Source organism: Triturus cristatus, chromosome 4_2, assembly GCF_964204655.1.
Source record: "Triturus cristatus chromosome 4_2, aTriCri1.1, whole genome shotgun sequence".
NCBI classification, from domain to species: domain Eukaryota; kingdom Metazoa; phylum Chordata; class Amphibia; order Caudata; family Salamandridae; genus Triturus; species Triturus cristatus.
This window is the reverse complement of record NC_140586.1, coordinates 279207000-279232432: the sequence shown is the minus strand read 5'-3', so window position 1 is coordinate 279232432 and position 25433 is coordinate 279207000. Positions and strand designations below refer to the sequence as shown.

Below are 25433 nucleotides of genomic sequence, written 5' to 3'. Positions count from 1 at the left end.
ATGCAAACATTTACTAAAGATTTGGCTACAGGTTGTAATGCCAATTACAATCAGTGGAACAAACTACTCTCTTTAGACATTTGAAAATAATTTATAGATAACAGCTTCAAATCCCAGGGAACATAGCTCAGTCATACTTAAAGACTTATTTTTCAACAGTTATTGTGTAACTATAACCTACATATTTCAACCCCACTAAGAAAATGTAGGTAAATAAAGTTCGTACTATAAAGAGTTCTAATGCCTAGAGGCCTTTGGGTGCTTTATAAATATACAAACCCTAAAATATTTGCACAAAGTGCATACCACCGCTGTCAATCATGGTTAGATCAGTGGAGTAGAGAGCATGTTGCAGGAATACGAGTAACTTTCAGGTGATACAAGCCATTCGCAGGAGTGCAGATCAGAAGGTTAGAGCACCCGCTGCAGTTCTGCATGTAGCCTACTGATCACAGATATGAATTCAGGGACACCAGAGTAAGCCCCTTCGTCTGACAACGTTGAACATAAAGATCTGGTTGAGAGTAAGAATAATTACTTAAATCTGAATTGTGCACAGTGTACAAAGTAGATATTTCAATATGGCTACTTTTTGTTTTTATTTGCGTCTACATGTGGGAGGACCACAATGCTCATGAGACCGTAGGAGCCTCCTCACACTAAAAGCCTCAAACTAATGGAGCATTATCTGACCTTCCAAATCAGTGAGAACAAGGACCTCAAATTATCCAATCATGTGCAAGCCCTAATTTTGAAACCTATGGTTTTGCCTTTTACCATTATAAATGGCCATTACAGAAGACATTACCATCATTTAATGGCATTCACCTTGGATGTCCCCATACATTATTCCACCATTCCACAAAATGTTGGTATTGCTGCCATCCAGAAATCCTAGCGAAAACAAATCCAGTTGGGAACATCACAGACATCAAAGGATACTGCTCACACACAATTTCAGTTTGATGGACAGCATTTGTTACCAAAATGGGAACAGCTAAGGGCACATGATTGTCACAGGAGTGCATTTATCTCTTTGTGGCAGACTTACAGAAATAGCTCCTACAACAATAAACTCTAAAACTACTAAGATAAGTCCAATAAACAGACATTTTCATAATTTGGACAGAAACAGACAAGTTTCTTAAAAACATGCCATGAGTTATTTACTTGCTTTCTCAGAGGCATCAAATTGTCCATGCATTACTTAAAGACAAGCATACATCTACCGCACCCATGGGAAGAAATTGCCATTTGAGAGTATCAGAGTACAAAACCTCAAAGTCTGGAACAGACACCTCAACAGAACAGGCTTCCATCTAAATGAACAGACAACAGTCTGCAATCTCAGACAGGAAACCATCTCAAGAACTTGAAGAAGCTGAACCCAAGGAACAAAGGCCGTAAAAGGAATATTGGTTTCATATCAGAAAATAGAGAAATTTGAACCTGCCAGCATCATGATTACCACACCAACAATGCCATGCAGAGTATCTTGATGCAAACTTCTACTGCAACACCACAAGCATCCACGGGACACCGGCTAAAGTGACTTCCATGAATAATCGCCTCAAGATGTAGATAATTCCCAATGCCACGTGATGCTTCATCAGTGTGATACCGTCAGCAGGACGCCCAAGATTCATCCCCACAATCTATCAACAATACTAATGTCCAACCGAAGTGAGTTGGTCAAAATCCAGAGCAGCCCCACCAACAACAGTGGTATTCCACCCCTAAGAACCCTTAAGTGATTACAGCAAAGAACCATTGTTTATTGTCAAATCCTATTGAAAGGTGAACAGCTAATACTCTGGTCAAAGTTGGTAGAAGAGTTGTGGTCAATTTTGGTACAAGAGTTTGCCAGTTACCGCCAGGAAATTAAGCCACTGATATGTCTTTTTTCAAATGTATACTTGCTTTGTAGGCTTAAGGAAGGCAAATTACATTAAGAGACAGCCGAGACTTTACCACTCTAGTATCTTGATCATTGGACAGGAGAAAATGATGTACGTAGGACAACTAAACAACACTCTTAGATTTGAGGATGCCTTAGAATCAATGGGTGCTATCATGAGGGTTTGGCTCAAATGTAGTGCTAAAGTCTACATTTTCATTTTATATATTCCACATGAAACCTGCATACATTTTGCCATCACTTTTTTCATCATCCGACTACTGACACTAAACCCTCATAACGCCCATGAAAGAGTTGTTGCATTAGCTCAACAAAAGTGACAATGCGACTGAGGAAAGTACCCAACAATCACACAATTCTGTTATGGTGTAGTATGTTTACTGTAGCTTCTAGGATCTTTCAAGACTGCATTTAAAATATTCTCAAAATAATTGTATTGTTAGAGAAAACAATGCAATCACAGGAGTAAATCTGATGAGTGATCAAATTTGAAGGCACATGGAAAATATTGCACATCAACTGCTCCTTAATTGCAGTGCCTGAAAACACACATGGCTGTGTTGTTTTTTCAATTATGCAATTTTCTAATTTAAGAATGTCTTTTCTTCTTGCCCTTCTGTTAACCATGTTCTGTTCCCTAGAATGCATGATGGTGTGGTGAGGCCTTAACTCCCAGACCAAATGCTATTAATCGTTCAGTTTGTCGGATTTTCTTCTCAGCTCGTGTCCAATGTGAACATATGGGCGATTTTTCTCTCTGTTTTGAGGCAGCTTTGTATACGGGCCACAGCCATCTGAGGAAGAGATCTCTGGGGCTCAGCAAAGTAACACAATGTAGTATCACTGTTTTTTGTTTTCAAGAAGCCTAAAAAAACATCAACTCCTGGAGTGTGAGGGTCTCATGACTTACTACCAAGTTCTTCTTTTTTAACTTTTTATTTGAATAAAATATTTTGCTTTTGTAACACAAAAAACCATTTTTTTTAATGGCCCATCCACTGATAAAAACATTTCTTAAAACAAAATACAAGTTCTCCATATCAAGAGCAGCCAATACAGAGATTATGTACGTTTTATTTAGGAGAATATAGTTTCACAAACACTGAATTAATGGATATAGCATAAACCAATCTAATGAAATATTGGGAGTCTTGCCCTGAAAGTATAGCACTGTACAATGTATATTCCCAACTCTTGATAGCTGTGGGAAAAATAACAATGATTCGAGAAGATAGAAACATTAAATAATTAAGTTAAAAAAAGAGAATTCGAATTTTATTGCTATTCAATGTTTCATTTTTGTTGTTTTAAAGTAAACAATAAAGATACATTGTGATGACATTTCTATAACTCCTCTTTGAACACACAGCAGTCGCCCTACTGGCATAGTCCCATCTCAAACAGAAAATGCAAATTTTAAGACTCAGAGAGTGAAACGCAGGAGTGTGTAAGCATAATGTCTGAGTGATATGCAGCAGTAACCCTCACATTAACAAATATGGCAGTGGTATGCTGCCAGGAGAGGCCCAGCGTCTCACCCATGGCTAGGTAATACACAATAGCTGGAGCAGGGCAATAAATTCAACCGTGCGCTACACACAACACATGACATATTTTCCACTCTGATTTTTTTTTTGCCACACCCCAACACTCTCCAGAACTTGTGCTTTGTGGATCTCAGAGTTGTCCGGCTGTCGCCGATGTGTCCTTTAGTAACATAGCTGGCCCTAAGCATGCCAGGCGGCCATTTTACACTTCAGTAGGGAACAAATAGGCACAGCTGCAGCAGGTTACTTACTTATAATGCCCTCCACAGGTGAGTATTATGACATGACTTGTGAATCGGACTTGCTGCAGGTTACTAAGAGACATCTATGTTGCATCCTCGCTGGTTTAGAATGCACACCAAAATCTGAAATTAATCCTTCTTTAGTGTATTGTGAACATAGGCAAGAAGGTGGCGAAACCGTGAGATGCTTGGCATTGTTATGGTATTTGACCAAATGGAATCTAATATCACTAAAATGAGGGCTAGAAATAACCCTCAAAGCCCAAAGCATCCGTCCTTCAGCCTGGTCAGGATTCCATCACTCCCCAACAGCCCAACATTTCAGTTCCAGAGTGTCAAGGGAGAATAAGAGTACTTGTGGATATACGCACATCTGACATGAGGCAGTTTGAGATATCTGCTCATTAGCGGAGATCGGATTTGTTGGGGTAGCAGCTTTCTTCCCTAAGCGCCCAACATCACATATCTTTCCACACTTTATAATGCAGCAGTCATGCTCCCCACACTGATCTTTCCACCTGGTCCCACCTTCTGTAGGGTGATGTACAGCTGCCACCAAGCAGTATAAGGTACTCCTTTCTTGCTAGCACAACACAACATTCGATATGGCCATTTTACAATGTAAACACATCATCCTATTGTTCTTTCTTCCACAGCAAATCTCTAGCACCTCTCTTGCCTGCTAAAATCAAAGTTGAATGGTTCCCATGGGTAGCACATGGTGACTTATAAGTTTTCTGGGGGAGGCTGGCACACTTGATAGCATATCCAGGACTTGGTGCAGTGCTGGTGCTGAGTGAGCAAACTGAGCCACCCAGAAAGTCGCTTACTGGCTCAGTGGAAAAGGAAAGATTTTCCCAGCAGGAGAAGTGTGGCTCAATGGTTAGACCGGCAGACCCTGATGCAGAGGTCTGGCCCGGGACCAGGGTTCAATTCGGCGGGTCTTGGGCTCAAAAATTCCACGGACCTGACAATTTTCGCCTTGGTGCCTATTCCAATCATGGAGTCCCACTCTGCAACTCTGGGCAATAGCTTGCTTAATCTCCACAACGGCCCCCACAATGCTAAGGATGCCTGGCCTCCACCTTGGAGGTGCCCAGGAGTGGACACCTCACAGGGAAAGCCAGGATGGGTTCCACAGCGGTATTCGTACAAGCGCCTTGAGACCCTTGCGGGGGAGTTGTGCGCTATACAAGTATCAATTTACATTTACAATTTAGCTAAGCAGAAGTGCACTCCACCAACGGTTGCCTCTTTCTCAGCATCATGAAACCCTTTAGAGAGTTCCAATACTCTATAAAAAATAAAAAAAAGAATCACATAATAATATCCCCAGCCTGTGAACCTGGTGTTATGCTATCATTTATTTCTAGAGTTATCGTATACAGATACTTGTTAGCTTTTTAGGAAGACACAACATGAAAACCTAACAGATACTGAGGACAGGCTGGAAAATACTTCGGACCAGACTCAGAGTATGGCAGAAGGGATACTGCATCACAAATGTGATGGATATCCCGTTTGTCGTATTAAATGTGCATTATGTCCTATGTCACTTGTAATAAGATGGTCAGGATATCCGCCATGTTTGTGATGGAGTATTCAATCCGCCAAACTCTATACCAGGCCCTTAATTATTAAAAAGCCATTTTTCAGCTAGTACCTTAACAGAGCAGGGTGGGTGATAGACTACTACCCATTTCAGTCTGTTCTACATACCACTGTCTGTTTGCTAAAGCCGGAACTGAGCCCTGCTCACATGCTAGGTGGGAACAATATCAAGTTTAGAATGCTTTATTAATTCTAAAATACCCTATATAAATAAACTCTATCTATTGCTGGAGGGGGCTTAAAATGTCTTCTAAAATCCGTAAGCAACTTTGGGTGTTTGTCTAATCAAGGGCCTCGTTCGGGAAACGCTCCAGAAAATGGATGTGGCTCAAGGGCCAATGTACCACATTCATTGTATTGTCACTGTCAAACCAAAAGACTCCTAAGGGACTGGAAGTAGACATGATGTAACAAACATTCACTGGCTTTTACCTGCAAGAAAAGTGAACGCGTAAAATATCACAAACTCTGGCCTCCTTTAGTCAACTTTTGATGCCTTTCTCCGAAGACTATGAGCAAATTAACTTTCTTGATATGTTGCATACCAACATTTGGAACCTAGAAAGAGGGAGATTTTGGAGAGAAAAGAGAATCGTGGGAATTAATTTTCCCTATTGTTTTAAGTTGAAGGCGAGGAGATTTTAGGCAGGAGACACCCAAAATAAATGCCACTTTGGGCTTAAAAATCGGACCTCTTCCGCCTGACTCAGGCCTGTTGGCATATATGGATGTCTTTTGGCGGAAAAAGGTGGACAAACATGTGTCGAATTGCTTGACCCACAAAAATTACCTGGCATATGAAATCAAGGCACCAGTAATTTAATTATAATGGCTCTGTTCTCAAAAACAATCAATTCTTCTGGCCCAAAACCCAAAACCAACTTTGTAGAGTTGCATTATACAGCCTTAGGCAAAGATTAATATGAAATTCCAACAACTCAAGAAACACCGACACAGAAAAAGCACTTTCCAGAGGAAATAGGAGGCCCAAGTGACGTAATTTAACAAATGAAGTCACTTTCATGATCATATTTTCCTTCCCATTTTTATTGAATTATCAGTATGTCCTGTTTAAAGGCGTGTACTTTTAAAATTGAAGAACAACACATATAAGGACTCTTTTTATGCCTATTAAACAAGGTGTCAATTCAAATATTTAGCGAATAAATAACGGTTCAATGAAAGCGCAACAACGCCATATTGGCCCGTCACAGATCTCCAAAGCCTACGGGTGGATTTGGAATTATAACTACCGGTGTACAGTATCATGCAAACACCCGTGGACACTATTTAGCAAGGGCTTTCACCCGTGGTGTGCCTATGGCAACAACAGAAAGAGATCCATATTAATTAGGCCCCTTAATGTATGCGAAAACAAGCACGCAGGCGAGCGCGCGCGCGCGGCGTCCGCGCGGCAGGCCGTGAAGTACTGCGCGTGCAGCTTTTTTTTTTTGTAAATACAGCAGCAGGGAAAGGTCACCCTTCAAATGGGACGGCACTTTATTCCGGCTCCTAAATTATGATTCCTGCTTCCCCGGAGTCAAATGTTTCTTATTACCGAGCCGGTGTCATAAAGCATTGCCTAGCCAGAGACTTCGGAGAGGACGTTTCTGCTCTTAGATGTGTTTTCCAAGGTCTTTGCTGCCCGTGTGGAGATGGGATGCCGTTTAGATGGGAGATAATGGCCTTTATTTTTTTTTCTCTCTATGTGGCCATTTCCCGTTGCTGTATTTCAGTCCAGCCTTCTTAGGTGGGAGGGCGGCCACCCCAGAAGAAGCGCCTCGCAGGTGATTCATCACCAAGGGTGAGCGCCTACACCTCAGGTGTCTTCATGAAGTGGTCTCAAGTAGCCTGTGCAATTTATTGGTTGCCTGGTCTGGCCATGCCTCGTGCCAGGGATTTTATGCCCAATAAGCTCAATGATACAGAAAGCAAAAAAAGTGAAACAATTACAAAACCATCAACAATAATGGCTAATATATAAGATGTTCCATCCATGAATACCTCGAACCACACAACCCTGCATCCTGGGATCTCAACACATAATCAAGGCGGATGCATGGATCGTTTCACTAGATGTGCCACAGTTTTAGCTTCTGAGAAAAGGCAAAAGCCCAAAATGATGTGCGAAGGTTTAATATTAATTAAAGTGACTTTTGCAGCCAAGGGCGTTCAACAATTACAGACACCTTTGGCTCTGGCTGGGCCGTGCAATATGACGCAGTCGCCACACATTCAGAAATGATGCTCGAAAGGCAAGACCTGCCACAAACATGTGGGAAGGGAATTGAAAATGAGTGCAAAAGTACAGAAACGAATGATGGAGCAGGTAACTACTGGCGAGAGCAGGCAACCAAGGAAATCTGGCTTTGTTTGTAGACATTGTGCACACTTGTTCCAGGTTATTCCCATGAGTGATGGGTTGGAAGGATGACCCAGTGATTAGTGGGTGGAGGCAGGAGTTGCGCCATTAAACACTGACTCAAGACACCGACTTGCCTTTGCAACAATTGACAAACCACTGCACTTCCTTAAGACTCGTCAATGATCAGTAACTGGTCTCACCAATTAGATTAAATCACTACAAATAGTGGCATGGGCGACTGACTTACTTCCATCTATAGAAGGGGGGACCCAGGGGGTGCAGGGCGCGAGCCAGGTCTCCCCCTGGGTGGCTTCGCACAATGGAGCGGCCACCCAGGTGCCAGGGTAGAGGGCTGATTAGGGGCGCGAGGCGCGCCGAAGGTAATAAGTAGGGGAAGGCAGGGGCGGGAAAATCACTGGGCCCTCGGGAGCGGGGAGGAGGGGCTGGTTCACTCTTTTTGTCCCACCCACCCACCCTCTGGTTTATTTAGCATTGTTTTTCTTCACCAATTTTTCCTGGTGTTGTCATTACATCGACGTTCTTTTTCCTTTTGCCACGCTAAGACAGGTTTTCTTGTGTTTTGTTTTTACGGCTGTATAGTGTCCTGGGTAGGCGGATTTTTGCTGGGGGGGTGGGCAGCCTTGAGCGGGTTAGCCTATCCTCCAACGGGGGAGGGGGGGGAGCAGTCACGTGATCAGGAAATGAGAAGTAGGGGAAAATGCACACAGGGGTCGGGATTCTGTTTAGGGGTAGAGTTTTTACATTGGGGGTTAGGTTTGGGGTGATTTGTGGACAAACTGTGGAAAGTTATTGCATTGCAAAAATTATGATTTGGCACCTGTCTTAATAAAGTGGCCTTTTTTGCTAACAAGTAAGTGGTGGTTGGTGATTTATTGTGCGATGAAGAGAACACTGATAAACAAGCACTGAAAAAGTCATTATCTGCAGTTATTTGCTATTAGTGATGTTATTAAGAAAATAAATTTGCCTTCTCCTCTCGGATCGCCAAGTAAATCCCTCACATACAGCCTGGATAATTTTACTATCCTGATGTTATATAACTTAGGAAATATCACCATACCTTGAATATGCAACACAATTAAGGTCACTATACCATCAAAATACAACCTGCGAAACATAAGCAGACCATGAGCATACAACCAGAGATATCTCACTGTACCAAAAAAACCATCACGGTCAATGCCATATTACTGGGAACTTACAAGCTGGGCAATGTCACCATACCATGTGATACCATCTGGTGATTCATTAAACGGTGAGTGTGCCACCTAGACAATACTGCTATACAATCAACATACAATCTGGGTATCCTCACTTTACCATTTAAATAAAACCGGGACAATTTTCCACACCATGAACATGTAAGGTAAGTAATTTGATCATTATTGTCCCCAAACTTCCCTCAAGGTAATTTGCTTCCACTGCTCACACTTAGAACGGAAGACATACAGATTATTGTACAAGGCCAGTTTTACACACGAAACAAGATGATTACATTATAACACCCACCCACCACAATACACCCAGAAATCCAATGGTGCAGAAAAGCATGCCACGACTCCTATTCGTTGAACTTGCAAGTCTGGACTTCCTGCAGAGACATTCACGATGCTAGCTGTCTGGAGCCAGAGAGCATCAAGCCCGCAGAGGAAGAGAACGAGTGTACATATTCTTCTTAGGTTTTTAGGACAAAAGGAACAATGTAATGCGTACAAAGCTCCAGGGATAGATGACACTGGGAGACTAATGGTAAAAACTCATGGGCACAAGCAATGATGGAAGATCCAGAGGCAGAGGCTCCAAGCATGCAACTCCTATAGGACAACCTATCACCAGGCTCTCCGAACCATTCAACATCGACTATCTATCATCGAAAAAGCATCCAATGATTTAATCAAAAGACGCATACATAGCCTTCCATGAACATCAGGATGTTTGGTCACCATCCGGTGACCAAACATCCAGAGGAAACTCATCATCCCATTAACATGTAGCCTGGGCACTTTCACCACTCCATTTTTCTGCCACAACTTTCAGAGCCTCAACCTGTCCCTTGGTCAGGCGTGAGCAACTCACAGGTGTGTTTTTCTTTAATTTAGATACTGGAACTTGTCACGCTTAGTTGGTATTTGTAAAAGCAAAACTACAAGCATAGTTGGCCTGTTTTGAACTCTACTGTGACCTTTTGTTGGAAGGCTTAGGCACAATGCTATAAAATGCGCCCTATGCAAAGGGACTTCAGGTCTCAGTTCAAGTCCCATGTGTCCATCACAATCCTCTATTGTGCACAAACCCGTATCCAAAACCAAGGCTCATGACTTTTCTTGTACTTTACAACCCAGACCACCCACTGATGTCTGTTGGCAAGTTTCTCATGGTACTGCATAAACTTCCTTGTTGCTTGATCAAAGGATGAGTCTTCATGGCGGGGGGGAGGGGCAGGCAATCTGTACTTGATGCCTTCGCACAACCTGGTTAAAACCTGTATCTTGCTATTTCGAGACACCCTGTAACTATAATGCATCTTTGCACAGAATTAGGAATGTCCACATCCCATCCCCTCTGGTCTTCATATTGTCAAAGGTGCTTTGGGAACCTGTAAACAGCACCCAGCAAAACTTTTTATAATGTTAAAAAGATGTGATATAGGGTTAAATATCCAAGGCACTGTAATGGGTTCAAAGGCCAAGCATCAGACACTTGGAAGCATCTGACAAATGGAGGAATCGGCATCTTGTTTTTGTCCTTCTAATACGGGGACATTTTAGGAGTGGTTAGAGTGGTCAGTAGGCTGATCTGATTGAGGAAATGGGATGTCCATTATTTTATTTTTGTAACATATGTAAACCTCTAGATGGGAAATGGGGAATAATGATTGGCCCTCCAGGTGACAACAAACATGGCCATTCCCTTGCACATCGTCAGCACATGCACAACAGTATCACGACAGTATCACAAATGGCTCCCATCACTGCATGGTTGAGGGGAAACTGCTTGTTGATCACACAATAGCTACACTATCACCCCTTCATTGTCAGCACAGAGACACTTCTAAACCACTGGCTATGGAATGGTTTGAGAGGCAAAGCCAAACCACGATCATACGACTGTCATTTCACACCTACTCGCTGACGATCGAGAAGCGGTTGATATAGGCGGGCCACATGTTCCTACAGGCGCGCTCCCACATTGGTTTAATATGTATTTATTGATATTTCCACACTGGCTAATTGGGCATGAATGCTCATTAAGTCGCCTGGACCACGGGCTACTGGCATCTCAGATGCCTGCATCGCTCTCATCGGAATACTGCAGGTCTGTTTCCATGAAGACAGAAGAGCTGTTATTCCTACTGGGGGTGCGTGCCCATCTGACTTCTAATTACACAGGAGGCTCAGATCACCCAGACGCAACTCGGGTCTCAGCAGCTCAATTCCCTGCTGTGCTGATGCGGCTTGACATTAAGGAAGGCAGATCCTACCGAGGAAAGTCCCAGTGCAGGCGGGCAGAAGAATCAGGCCACAGTGCAGCTGAGAGGCTCGGCTCATGTTGGCCTGCATTAGAATGATCTAACCGCTGTAATATTTAGACAGGCACGGTCAGATCACATTGAGGACGCTTCTCTATGGAATGGCAAGTTGCATGGGATGCAGCCCCAGGATGGCCGGGGCAACATGGAATGGCACGAGCACACTGCATGTTACTCACCAGGAACTTCATCATCTACCGTGAAGCGTCCAATAACACAATAGCTACATGTCAGTGGTCAGCACTTATGACATGGAAACACTTCCCACATAGGATCAAAACAAAATCAACATCCTTCCACATATAAGCAAGTGCTTCAGTGCCCCACAAGTAAGCGCTATATAAATGCAGCACTATAAAACAAAGATGGAAGTCATATGTTACAGTAATGCTGGCCATGGGTCTACGAATTTTGGCAACTGTGTGTCAAATATAGGAAATCTTTGGGAGTGTATGTAGAGTCTGAATTGGTGCAAGACCTCAAACTGCACATCAGTAGGAGAGATGAGAGAAACAAACACTAATTCCTTTCACATCTGGAAAGCTTGTGCACTGCACAATCTTTGCACAAATGTGTTGGTCAACAGATTCTATCACTATGTGCAATGTGCAGATTTCATTCTGAATGACCTGGCTGCCAACCTATCTGTCAGAAACTGAAATTAACCTTAACCTGTCACCTATACACCGAACAATAATAATGGCGCACCACTGTACCGCTACCAGTCACTGTACTGGAATGCATGGTCAAGGACAAGATTAAAAACCTCAGTCTAGTCTAAGCCATATTAGTAGTCCCAAAGGAGAGTTAGTCTCAAAACAGAAGAAAAGGATCCACAACACCAAGCCTACGGCAGACACCTACATCTCAAACGTGCCACTTTAGACCGGGGCATCCTGCATATTGGTTTTGGGGTCTGGCATTCACTGACATGAAACATCCACCACAAAAATGGCGTCTCTAATATTTATGTTAGCAGGAAACCAGCTACTACACTGCGCAATGCCACCCCAACACACCTCCAGTGCCTTGACACCAAATTATGCAAAAGTTGATGAGGGGACCCAAAAAATGTTGTACACGCTTGTTACCTAACAAAAGGTTAGTTCGGCTAAGAAAATAACTTTATTGGCACGTTTACAATGCCCTTGCCAGATATGTATATTATTTTAGGCTCAGCCTTGCAGGTAGGGAAGTTCAGCAGGTTGGTGGGTGGCGGGGCGGAGGATTAAAGGGGAAGACGTATAAAGGTCCTCTGTAAGATAGGTCAAATCGGATTAGGCACCACAGGTGTGTGCCTAAGAAAACCAGTTCCCCAGTGGAGCCTAAACGCCTGGCAAGAGTGTGGCCTGCAATTCATGACCCTTGGTGGGGAAGGGGGATACCAGTGTATCGCAGTGATGATCTGCAGCCAGAGCTTCAAGTATGAGTTTTGCTGATATATTTGGTAAAAAGATGGTGAGGAGTCTGTCACGTATCTTACTCTGAGCATGGCGGTTTGCCGACTGGCGGATTCGCTGGAGCATTAGTGCATCTGGGGGACCGTACTCATTTGCATCCACTCAGATGGGAAGGGATGGCTTTTTCTAGACAGGATCATGGGAGGAGGCGTGTTCTGCAAGGTCGCAGGGAAGAGGGAGTGATCCTGTATACGAACCAGACAGCGGGGTTAAAAAGTGGGAGAAGTCTATAGGCAAATGAGCTGTAAGTATGGTCCTAGTTTGTGGAGTGGTTCTGTCATCCTCCCCAGCAGAAATGGGGAGGCCATGCTACTGGGGAAAGTGAGTGCACTTGAAAGTAGCAGATGATAGGCCACAGCAGAGCCCTCTCTAAAGAACTGTCATTCAGAACCACCTTGGTACCTCCCCCATCATGTCTTTCTTTTCCGCGTATTTCACATTACAGCAAAAAACTGGAAAGAACCCCTAGAATGTAATTGCTATATTAAAAATGGCATGGCAGGCGAGAACAATAAGCGGGGCGTCAGAAGTGAAACACGGGCGCAGGCCTCAGAAAAGCTATAGTCCTGTGTTGAGGTGCTAATTGAAGGGGAGTGGCCGAATAAGAGAAAATGGTAACACACATGAAAAGGACCTGTGGTTTTACAGAAGAGATGACTTTGGTGAATGCCGTAATGAGGATAGTCACAGTGCTGGGTTTATGCGAGCTGAGCTGGCCAAGACACAGCATGTTCTAAAATTAAACAATTCATAACTGTTCTGTTATGGATATAAATACTGTACTCGCTAAACATACCCGGAGCTGTTGAAAAGCTCAAGTGCCAATGGATGCAGCAAGAGAGATCCATGCATTTGACCTGGACCGCCCAAAGGAAAAAATTCTGGTATGCGGGAGGCAGTTTTGGGAGGGAAAGGGCACTATTTTTGCAATTACCATTTTTGTAACTTCCGGGGGTGGGGGCGACGGGGTTAGTTACTATTCCACTGGAGCAGAGGAGGTTTCCTTTCTCAGTCTCTAGTCTGCAAAAAGACCCCTGGGTTGAGGCAGAGGATGTACCATTGGAGATTCAATCCCAAGGGTGAGTTTACTGTAAGTTCCATAATTTGTTCATAGTATGATCTAGGGCTGCCATATGGCTCAATCCCAGCAAGTCCAAACAACATAGCAAACTCCTGCCTGATGCGTTTCGGGGTGACCCCCTTACTCAAAGGCAACCTGTGACTAGCGCAGCACACGTTGCTTCAAGTTTCTACCCTCATTTAAATGTCATCACGCTCAGGTGAGCAAATTGGTTGTTACCATGGATTCTGGGGCTGGAAGTCTGAATACTCCCCCAAGTGGGTTGTTAGCACCAGATACTGTAGAAAATTCTTTCTGCTGATGAAACTCACAAAAGGATTGCTACCCAATGCTCTCGACGTCTCCGGTTCCTCACATCGCTGTCCTACTCAAGGCAGCTACAGACCCGCTTTCACTCGCGGTGGTGTCATCTCACAGCTGGGCCAGCCGTAAATTGGTATCTTCCACCACTACGGCATCAGAGCAGTAGGGGTGTAATTCCGTAGCATAATCAAGTGCAGAAAATGTAGAATTAGGTAATTTCTTCCATATTCTATCCCTAAATTCTTTAAAGACCAGTCAGACTAATTTGCAATAATACTGCAGGTGATGGACATTTATTTCTGCCTACCCAGGAATATTGAGCAACGCAGAGCACATCACAGAATGGCAGAGCCTTGGACCTGACCACTTCTCTGCTTTACTGTACATCAAAACTCAAGCTAATGGCTATACAGCTTTATACAAATCTCTGCATGCTTGAATTGTGCGCATAGGTTTAAGTAGACAAGGACCACTTATAAACCCTTGACTATTTCCATCATAAGTGACGCATAAGCAGACACAATCTGTACGCACCGAGCGACTTGAATCTTGTGCATAATGTAAACAGAAACAAACTGTAAATATTGAACAATTTGTACAGACTGTAAGCAGATACGGACTGTAAACATTGGACGATTTTTATCATGTGCAGAGTGTGAGTAGACACCTATAAACACTGGGGGATTTGTATAATGTAAGCAGAAACTATCAGTGCACCCTGGAATATTTGGGTTGCGTGCATATGTTTTAGCAGTCCTGAACCAACTATAAACCCTGGACTATGTCCATCATGTACAATGCATAAGCTGATGCAAACTGGAATCCGTGGACGATTTGCATCGTGTGCAGAGTGTAAGCAGATACAGACTGTAAACACTAGAGGATCTGTATGATGTGCAGAGTGTAAGGAGGTACAAACTGTAAACACTGGACGATTTGTATCATGTGCAGTCTAGAGTGTAAGCAGGTACAAACTGTAAACACTGGAGGATTTGTATCGTGTGCAGATATAAACTGTAAACAGAGGACGATTTTTATCATATGCACGGTGTAAACAGAAACAAACTGAACACTGGAGGATTTGTATCATCTGCAGAGTGTAAACAGATACAAACTGTAAACACTGGAGGATTTCTATCATATGCAAAGTGTAAGCAGATACAAACTGTAAACACTGGACGATTTGTATCATGTGCAGGTGTAAGCTGATAAAAATATATAACTGGACAATTTGTTTCCTTTCAGAGTGTAAGCAGATAGAAAACTGTAAATACTGGATAATTTGTATCAGTACAGAGTGCAAACAGATACAAACTGTTAACACTGGACGATTTGTATCATGTGCAGAGTTGTAAGCAGATACAAACTGTTAACACTGGACGATTTGTATCGTATGCAGAGTGTGAGCAGATAGAAAAGTGTAAACACTGGACAATTTGTATCAGTACAGAGTGTAAAACAGATACAAACTGTTAACACTGGACGATTTGTATCATATATAGAGTGTAAGCAGATAAAAACATATCACTGGACGGTTTGTATCATGTGCAAAGTGTAAGCAGGTACAAACTGTAAACTATAGACGATTTATATAATGTGCAGGGTAAAAGTAGAGCCTGGCAGAATATAAACACTGGGTGATTTGAATCATGTACATAGTATAGTACAATCAGACAAAACACTGTAAACAACAAAGTACTCTCATACGCCTACTCTAGGCAGAAAGACGAAAGTCTCCACTATTTATTTCATGTGGTTAGTGTAAATATACCGACAGCAAACATGCGCAGTGTAAGCCGAGACACAAAAAAGCTATAAGCAGGCAACTAATTGTTATGTGTGTAATGGAAGCGGACACATAATGTAACCAGTGAACGGCGTGCATGAAGTTGCCTAGTGTAAGCAGAGAGACTATAAACACCAGACAGTATCTATCAGGACAAAAAGCACAAGCAAAGACAGAGCACACACTCCGAACATCAAACTACTACGTCATGTTCGTATTGTAGCAGAAAGACTAAACTCAGCATCACATTTAACATGCAACAGGTGGATGCAGACAAACATACTGAATGTACACGAAACACTGCCTGTATCATATGCCTCATGCAATCAGACGCGAAGACCGGTAACAGTGGATTGTTTCTGTCCTGCCTTTAAGCCTAAGCCGACAAACATCCTGTAAACATTACACTTTTTTTTATCATGCACATAACTCAAGTAGACACTGAGGCTGACTGTAAACACTGCACTGTTTACCTCATCCACACAATGCAATCAGGCACAAAGATGAACTGTAAACCCTGCACTATTTGTATCAAGTGCTTAGAGCAGGTAAAAGGCACATGTTGAGCATGGCACTATTTGCCTTATGCAAATAAGGCACGTGGAAACAAAGAGGGGCTGTAAACAAAGCACGGTTTCTATTATGTGCTTGGCACGGCAGATTAGCAAACAGGAAGAAGTACTACATCCAATGACTTCCTGTTGCGTGAAATGTTGTACTCCACGTAAGGCAGATAGAGCTTCCTTCCGGCAAGCCTAATTTTGGTAGTGTTACACCTGCCAAGCAAGACTTAAAAAAAACCAGGTGCAGAATTTCAGTATTATTTTCCATGAAACATGCTCGAGTACCTGGCAGCCTACCTCCAGGACAGCATGTTAATCCAAATCCAGTCACTCTACACACTCTCCCATCATTCATTTAAATTCTTGTGCTTTCCATCAACGGTGCAAGTGGCGAACTCGTTTGAGAGAAGTACAGTTTTGGGTCTTAATGATATGTCCTCGCATAAATAGTAGGACCTTACTTTGTTTCAGCTTCAGCGATTTGCTCATTGGATCATCCATGTTACAATTTACATAGTAAATTGTTGTACGTATAATTTCAGGACCCCATTTTGTTTCTGAAGTTAACTTGGACGGAATCTGGCTAAGATTTACTCTTCAAGAGTAAGCCAATAGTAACACGCTATCACACACACAGACACACACATAGAGATACACAGAGGTTTCAAATGCGGCATTCACTCACAAAAGAAAACAATCAGCCAAACCACCCTTAGAAAAGCCTCTTCCTGGGGTGATGTATTGGGTTTTGAACCCAAAGGGTGTTGACGTAGAGTCCTCTCTCCAACACCGGTTACAATATGGACCAGTTTGGGTTTATATTCTTGAACAGCAGACATCAGTAAATGTACATGCACATATCCAGTCAACATGATGCATGACTAAAAAAACATGCTGAAATGAGTTTTACTGAATTCGACGTTTCCAAACTTGAAATTGTTAAAAACTTTCAAGAACTATACCACAGTGAACCAAAAAGATATGACTGGGGTATTATATTTTATAGCTGAACTTTGATTTACCTGCGACTTCAAGGAACCCATGGAGGTAAGATAACCAAATGTTTAATCAAGTCGGTTCCTCCTCCTTCCCCACAAAATTGTCTGATATTTACCGGACTCGAGACACTGCACACCACAATGACTTTAAGAAGCGGCTGACTACCATGACAGACAAAGCAAAACGTCTTATGAGTAGAGGACTGTTCGAGTCTCGGCAGGGATGCTCAACATTCTGTGATTCTAGGCAAACCATTTAATCTCCCCGTGTCCATCTGTAATGCAACTGGTGCTCATGTAAAGCACTCCGATACCTTCGGGTGAAGTTTGCTATATAAAACTCCCCCCCCCCAAAAAAATGGCAATTAGAATATTGGCCATTTTTGATCTAATCAAACAATATACAACCTCCTCAATGTCCTAATGGAAAGCTGTGGAAAACAGCTCCAGATATCCAAAGGAAATAAATGTACATACAATGAATCTTAATAAATTTGCACACTCCATGGTTATCCCGAAAATCTGGCATGGACCTTGCCATTCCTTGAACTAGATCAGACACTTCCACTCAAAGGAGACCCCCAACAAGAGAGTCTTCATACGCTAGTCAACGTTCAAAAACCAGCACAGATAGATCAGTGGCATAGTCAGCCAGCGCGCCATACCATTGGTTCAAGCTCTTTAGTTCTTATTAAGTATCTATTGATTTCTATTTATGTTTGCGAAAAGAATAGCTCAAAATACAAAGCAGTAGTGTATTAAAATGCTTTTTTCGATTTCCGTGCAGCTGCTAAATATAAGTATGAATTACTGCCCTGTTGCAAAATTCAGAGGCCACAAATAACTTCCCAACTACCAGCTTTTCTCTCGCTAGTCAAATTGGCAGAGATTTACCCTACTGCCAATTTACACCAGTGAAAATTCCAGAGTGACCAGTTACCTGTGGCAAGTGGGCGTTTGGAAATTGACCTACAGATTGCAATTCTACTGCTTAAATAAAAATTGAACTGAAAATAATAACCACCATTCAGCACCAATAAAACATGAAATGCTCTTATTACCTCTTCTTAAGTCGAGGTTGTAGAATCATTATGCCAGCCATTTTATCTAGGAGAAACCATCAGTATCTAGCCACCTGAGATTTTTCTTTACTGTCACTTGGATGATTTAATTCCCGCTAAATAGTTTTTTAATTTATAATTTTTTGCACAGTTTTTTCACTTGATCTTTTGAAATGAAATTAAGTTGCAGAAAACTGTAATGGCTGCTTATCTTCTTGCATTGCGAGGCATATGCCATCTCACCTAATCATTCTGTTTATCTGCAATCAAGGATTTAAAATATGAATACCATGACAAATTTTATAAAGAAAATCTTCGAAAAATATTTTAAAAGGGGTAATATGTAAAAATATAAAACTAAGAGAAATGCCACACTTCTACGCCATTTTCCTTTTAGTAAAACGGGTAGGGCCTTTCTGTTTTTTATCCTTTTTTTTTTAAGGAAAAAAATGTATACATTTGAGTTTCTTGCTATTAACACAAGATGAGTGCCCCCCCCCCCCGCCAAATAATTAAAATGCATAGGTGCTGGATCGCTACGTTTAAGGTGATGAAGAGAGACGGGTGGGGCACATAAATAATGAAAATGATGGCTGCTTTTTGACGTAAAACGCAATATTAAGATGGAATGCAAAGTTTAAGGTGGGATGATGCGGAAATATAACCTTCTTTTAAAGGGTCAAGAGTGCCCTTTAAGGGAAAAAAAATACCCGGGAGAGGATACAGTCATTTGACTCACCTCAAGGTCCCGAGAGCTGACAGGTTCCAGCCCTCCCATGCACTCTTTCCAGCTCATCCATACCACAAACACCCAATCGCCTGGAAGCCCTGGCACATACAGAACTGCAAGACATTTTATTTAAGTAATACATGACTAGTTCTTTGCAAGGTTGAAATTCTTTAAATGGTATTAATGTTTTACGAAATTTGGCAAGACCACACATTCCTTCCATGCACGCTCCCACATATAAGTCAGCCCCACGATACCGTGCCAAATGAGATAGCTCGATTCATAAATATGCGCTTATAATCAAAAACTAGCCCCACAAAGCATAAGAAAAAGACACAGATTAATTTATGTAGTATAGAGCTACTTCATAAGGCTGCTTACAAAAACAACACCTATAATGTAGCATAAATATCTTAAATTTGCGAAGAGGCTCCTCCCACCCATCAGAGGTGAAACAGAAAGCAGTATAAAAATAAGCAACAAATTCCGATGAAAGAAATCCCTGCCATCAATGATATCTCAGAAGTAAAACTGGAGCCCTATGAAAGCAAAACAATAATAAGCAGCAACTTCCAATGAAAGAAGTCATAGCCATCAATGACATATCAGAAGTAAAAGTGAAATTGTGTACTGGTTGACCCTATCCTCACGCTTCAACTGTGACAGACATCCTTTCACCTTTCTTCTTCGGTCCCCATGCTAATCACAAATTAAACGTCCCTTTATCTGTACAATATCACAGCACGACCATTGTAAGAAAGGATGCCAGGAAAGAAGCCTGTGATCCTGCTCCGAGGCCGCCTTTTCTACCACAATCCTATTATCTAGTATACCTTAGTATTGTTCCACTCCTCTCCAGTAGTTCTCACAGGCCTCCTATTTAGGGTCCTTTCCACCTCCATGTGCAGTCCTCCCACCTTTTAGTACCACCCTTGAATGTTCCCTTTTGTTGTCTATTGTCTGGCACCTCTGAACAGTTCCCTAAATCCGGCTACACTAGTCGCCCGCCACATGTCGGTATGACAGCATCAGAGTGATGGTGTCAGCTTAGGAAACATTGCGCACCCTGTATTGAAATTGCCCAGCACCAAGAAAAAGTCACACCTTTCAGAAGTTAGCTGCACTTCTTTTCTGACTACAAGCAGTAAGCTGATCTTAACTACAGGAATCAGCTCATCTGATTACAGGAATCAGCTCATCCTGCTGCAGGAATAAGCTAATCCAACAGCAGGAATCAGCTCATTCGTCTAGAGGGATCACTTCATTCGTCTACAGGGATCAATCACCTCATTAGTCTATAGGGATCGGCTCATCCATCTATAGGGATCAGCTCATTCCTCTACAGGGATCCGCTCATTTCTCTACAGGGATCGGCTCATCCGTCTATAGGGATTAGCTCACCCATCTTCAGGGCTCAAACAGAGGGTTCAGAAATGTTTATAAATCTTTAAATGGGATTCAAGATTTTGCTCACACTCCTACATTCCCACACAAGGAACTATCATGTGCTGAAATGTTCTGGGATTTCTACATTCAACAGGTGGAAGACGCAACAGGCACAACAAATTTCTCTAACCCATTTACTATTCTTGCTTAACTTAATTTGTACAACATCGATGGCGGAAAATAGCAGTAATAAATAACAGGTGAACATGCATCCCTCCTCTCCTGGTAAAAACACAGCCTGAAATTCTGCGGTGAACCATGAACGGCTCAGTAACGGTACGTTTGTGCGCGTCAAGTGGTTCTCCCTGGGCCACGGTAGGCCAAGGGGTACCAGACAAATTGCACAAAATGTCTGAAGTCTGCCTTTTCTCTGGATCATCTGAACAGTAGATGTGGACGGGTTTTATAGCCCTATTTCACTCTGCAAGTGGCTTAAAAAAAAGGTCGATTTATCTCATTTGGCTTCTATGCCCACTAACAATACAAGGGAATCAAGAGCCATGGGGAGCATAGTAGGGGGTAGTGAGCGACATGAAGTTGACTTTGGACCCTAACTCTGCTTGCTTCCCCCGATCACTTGATAAATTTCCATGGTGAAGTGGCTGGCTGAATAGTGACTTTATGTTTTCCTGATTCTCCTTGAAGGAGGCAGATCAGACAAGATCCTTGATGGGGGGGGTGACTATCAACCCCTTACAAAGGCCTCTTCCTTATTCCTGGGAAAAAATAAATAAGTAATAAAGAATCCAGAGGTGTGGAAAACAAAACATATTGAGGAAAGGTTTTCTATTTACAGAACTATATCTCCCCCTTCTACCCCATTCAGAAGGAGCCTTCTTTGCACAATAGTCCACTGTGAAACAGCCATCACAAAGCGAGTGGGTGTGAAAACGTGCATGGTGTCGGACATGAGAAATAGCAGGGGAGTAAAGCATAAGAGAGCTACAGCTCCTTCAGGGCTCTGATGGATGACACCTAGATTTTAAATTGGCCTTCTGAAAAGTGAAACACTCATGAGGCATGCGCAATAGGTGTGTTAGTCAGGAGCGGCCCTGCAGGTAAGAGCGGTGCGGCAGCAGGGTGGCGGGTCTCGACGGACGACAAGAAGGGAAAATGAAATAAATAATTACATTCCCTCGTCGCCGTCTGTTGAGTCCCACCCCGCCCCACTGCTCTTACCTGCACGGGCCACTCCTGGTGTTAGTGTGTGGCATAAGCATGCGCTAGGATGATGAGAACTCTAAAGCCTTTGTGCTGCCAGTGCTTGTTCACAGTCAAAACTATGACACCATAAAGCAAGAGCTGGCACAACATCCAGCTCTCTGCTACAGGCACATGGTGGACTCTAGGGCCACATCGGTTGAAGGCCTTCACCTTCTCCCAGCAGACAAAAACGATTTTGTAAAGCATACATCGAGACCTTGAACGCGGAACATTTTTCACTAGCCAGTCACATTTTTACCAGCACCTAAAAACAATCTACAAGCCAACTGCAGTAAGAGTAATTAATTGAAAAAAAACTGAACTGGTCATCTTCACTTTTTTTTTTAATTATTCCAGGGCTGGTAATTTTTTCAAACCCTGATATGATTGAAAGAGGAGGTTATACTGTACACCTTCCGGGCAAATCTACCATTTATAAACAAGAAGCAGCAGTGAAAAGAGCGAGGGTGAAGTCAAGGGTTCAGGGCCACCAGCCCGCACTCACACCCACATTCGGCACACAGGGATGGCAATCAAAAAAAAGGTTTACTCTTAGTGCACCAAAAATCACCCAACACATGGACACCACATATGTGATGCCCAGGGGCTGGATGATCAAAAGAGGTGACCCAACTATTCACCAAGGCATTAGCGATATGCCCTCACTGGCACCTACGCCGGACACTGGGCACCCCGAGCAGCTCCCTTACCTGTCTTTTCTTTGATTTCACACAGGACGTTGAAGAGGGCGGGTTTCATCCTGTGGCAGTTCAGTGCGTGCTTCCTGCGGAGAAAATCAAAGACACCGAGTGAAAAGTAGTCCACGGCACAAGATTGACGCAACTCCACCACTGCGGCGGGTGACACCAGAAAAGGAAGCACGCGGAACAGCTGACTGCTTCCTTTCCAAGACATTCACCAAAAGTGGTGGAGAAACTGAAACACGGAAACTTGTTCTCTATAACTTGAGTGAACATGAATCAAGAAACAAGGGTTACTAGTAACCATGGTTTAGGAGCAAAGTCAGAACTGAGACTGACTATATAGGGTCTATGAAGTTGCTTCAGCAAAGGGAAAAGTCAGACTACATGGGGATGAGGGCCCATATTTTTGGTTAATATCTACAGACTCATCCATCTAGCAAGAAGTCTACTGTAGTGTAGTGTATTTTCTGTCTTGTTATCACACAGAGGCCTCCCATACATGTTGCCTGCTCTTGTTTGTGGTGCTGTAAAAGTTTTTTTTTTTTTTAGTAATTGTAATTGTACTTGTATTTATATAGCGCTTGCTACCCCTGATGAGGTGTTGAAGCGCTTTTTTCGGCGAGTAGCACGCTACTTCGGAACCCATAAAGGATTGGTGGTGAATTAGTATAGTGAAATATGAAAGTGATTTGAGTGGTGGATATGTTAGTTATTTGGATTGAGAACAGTGTAACAATGTTTCGCAGATTGGGCCTTCAGGGTTTTGTAAATAATACAAAGATTTCCAATACAGCACTCCAGTAGTCCCATGCGTGTGCTCTATATTCCCAAGGAAACATTCAATAATAAACATCATTCCCTTCCTGCTATAGGAAACCGATAGCAACTTTACTTGAATACTTTCATCAGCTGCTACATAGAAATTCAATAGAAAATAGAGGAGCCTGACAGTGGTTTAATAAGTTCAATAAAGCCCTTTAAGGGTGGTGGCTGATCCAGCGCCCAGTCAGATTTGTTCATCTTTCAATCGGTTAAGCAAATCGAAGAAGAAAAAAAAAAAAGAGCGCGCAAAATATGAAATAGGAAGCTCCAGAACATGGGAGTGTGAAATTTGATTTAAGCAAAAAAAAAAAAAAAAAGAAAAAGCAGGCAGGAGTTTCATATTACAAGCACTTTTATAAATACCAGGCAGAGGGAAAAATATTCTAAATTGATGGACCTACGTGCTGGCAGGTCAAGTTCAAAACTCACAACAAGGGGTCAGCTCTGCTGTGTTTGGTGTCTCATGCTGTGAGAATTTCCAAGCAGTTGAACAGCGGAGCAGAGGGAGTCATATTTATTTATTTTTAAATCTTTTTTATTTTAGTACGTAACTACAAGCAGGGGACCTAGCGCGAGCTCATTAGTGTCCCCATTAATGTGTACCTTGCAATGGAAAAGACCTCAGGCCTCCTTTAACTCAAATTTGCATAGTGGGCCAAGATTCTCACAAGTGCATTTGTTTGGACACAGCGACAAAATGCTTCGCTGTCTGGGCATCAACCATACAGGACCAGCAATTTTTATACCAGATCGTATATTTTCTTTAGACTCACACAAGAGTCAGTAAAAGTTCATATTGTAATGTGATTAAAAAAAAAGAGGCATTTTTGACGCTGTGTGATACGCATTTTTGGAAAGCTTCGAGAAGAATCGTCATGCAGGCTCAAATGTATGTGACTAAAAGGCTTTTGCCATGGATTAACATTCGAAACTATAACTAAAAGCTTTATTATAAATCTCTCTATATCATACATACCACTGCTGTATCACTGGATAAATATATTACTCACAAAAACATATTACCAGTTGAAATTCACAATAAGCAATAGACAAAATAAAAAGAAAATCAGGCACGTATGTATACATGTTTAATTAATTGATTGTTACTGCAGCATGATTATCAGTAATCTACAAAACAACCTAAATTACGGTTCTTCATGTTAGTGTAAAGTGAAAAACTCACATAAAATGATAACTCTTTAAAAATGGATTGCTTTCAAATGGCTTAAGAACCGATTGCGCAAAATAATAAAACGCTGGGTAATATTTGACTGTAGTCTTGCAGCAGCAGATTGATTAAAAGTGCTGGCTACCAAGATATGTGTGTGGTTGAAGATTAAGGCGGGAACAGCCAGGAAGGGCCTACTCAGTCATTCATCCTCCAGCGATCGATAAATCAAATACTGTTAAGAAGACTAATCGTGACCTCTGATATTTCAGTACTATCAAAAGGCAAAAATGTAGCATAAAGGGTTATATAATTTAAAAAAACTTATCAGGTGTCATTTTACAGAGGGACACATGCAAATTGTAACAATCTTTCACTAAAGCCTACGACAGTTGTAGTTTTTAACATCACTTACCAGCTACTTTCAAACTCCTGATGGGAGAATGATCAGTATGTGCGGCGACGGGGCCAGAGGAGCACGAGAAGAAACCCCTAACCCAAACCCAGAAGATGACCTTATGGAAGGCACTCCGATACCCATGACATACACTTTCCTACCATGGTTCATAAAGTGGCCTGTAACCCCAATCTACCTTCAACAGACCGGCCCCCTTGTTCCTTGGGGGCCTTTCCATGGTCTTCTGCACAGTTATTGCTATGCGATGAGAATTTTACGGAGAATCAGAAGGCGTAGCCTTCAAAGAGAGAAGACGGGCTGACCAATTCAGAGGCAAAATGGGCACAGATCACTTGAGCCACATGGAACAATTACCCCAAGCTGAAGATCCACAGAAGTGGGCAAATCATGTCTCGGCCAGCTCGGGTATCTGGAGCAAGAACTCTGCTTCTCTGCACAGGGGTTTGCGGCATTTGAA

General features: G+C 42.4%; 1 protein-coding gene across 6 annotated transcripts in view; it reads right to left on the bottom strand.

Annotated features, from left to right (window-relative positions):
- PBX1 (PBX homeobox 1) overlaps window positions 1–25433 on the bottom strand; it is a 382352-nt gene that overhangs the window by 347912 nt on the left and 9007 nt on the right. For 5 of the 6 annotated variants that reach the window (XM_085601506.1, XM_085601507.1, XM_085601511.1 and 2 more), the window contains exon 2: window positions 22575–22648. In XM_085601506.1, coding sequence (XP_085457632.1) covers window positions 22575–22648 — 74 coding nt within the window. Of the gene's footprint in view, window positions 1–22574; window positions 22649–24973; window positions 25031–25433 lie in introns of those variants that run through there. The other variant, XM_085601510.1, reaches the window with a different exon arrangement.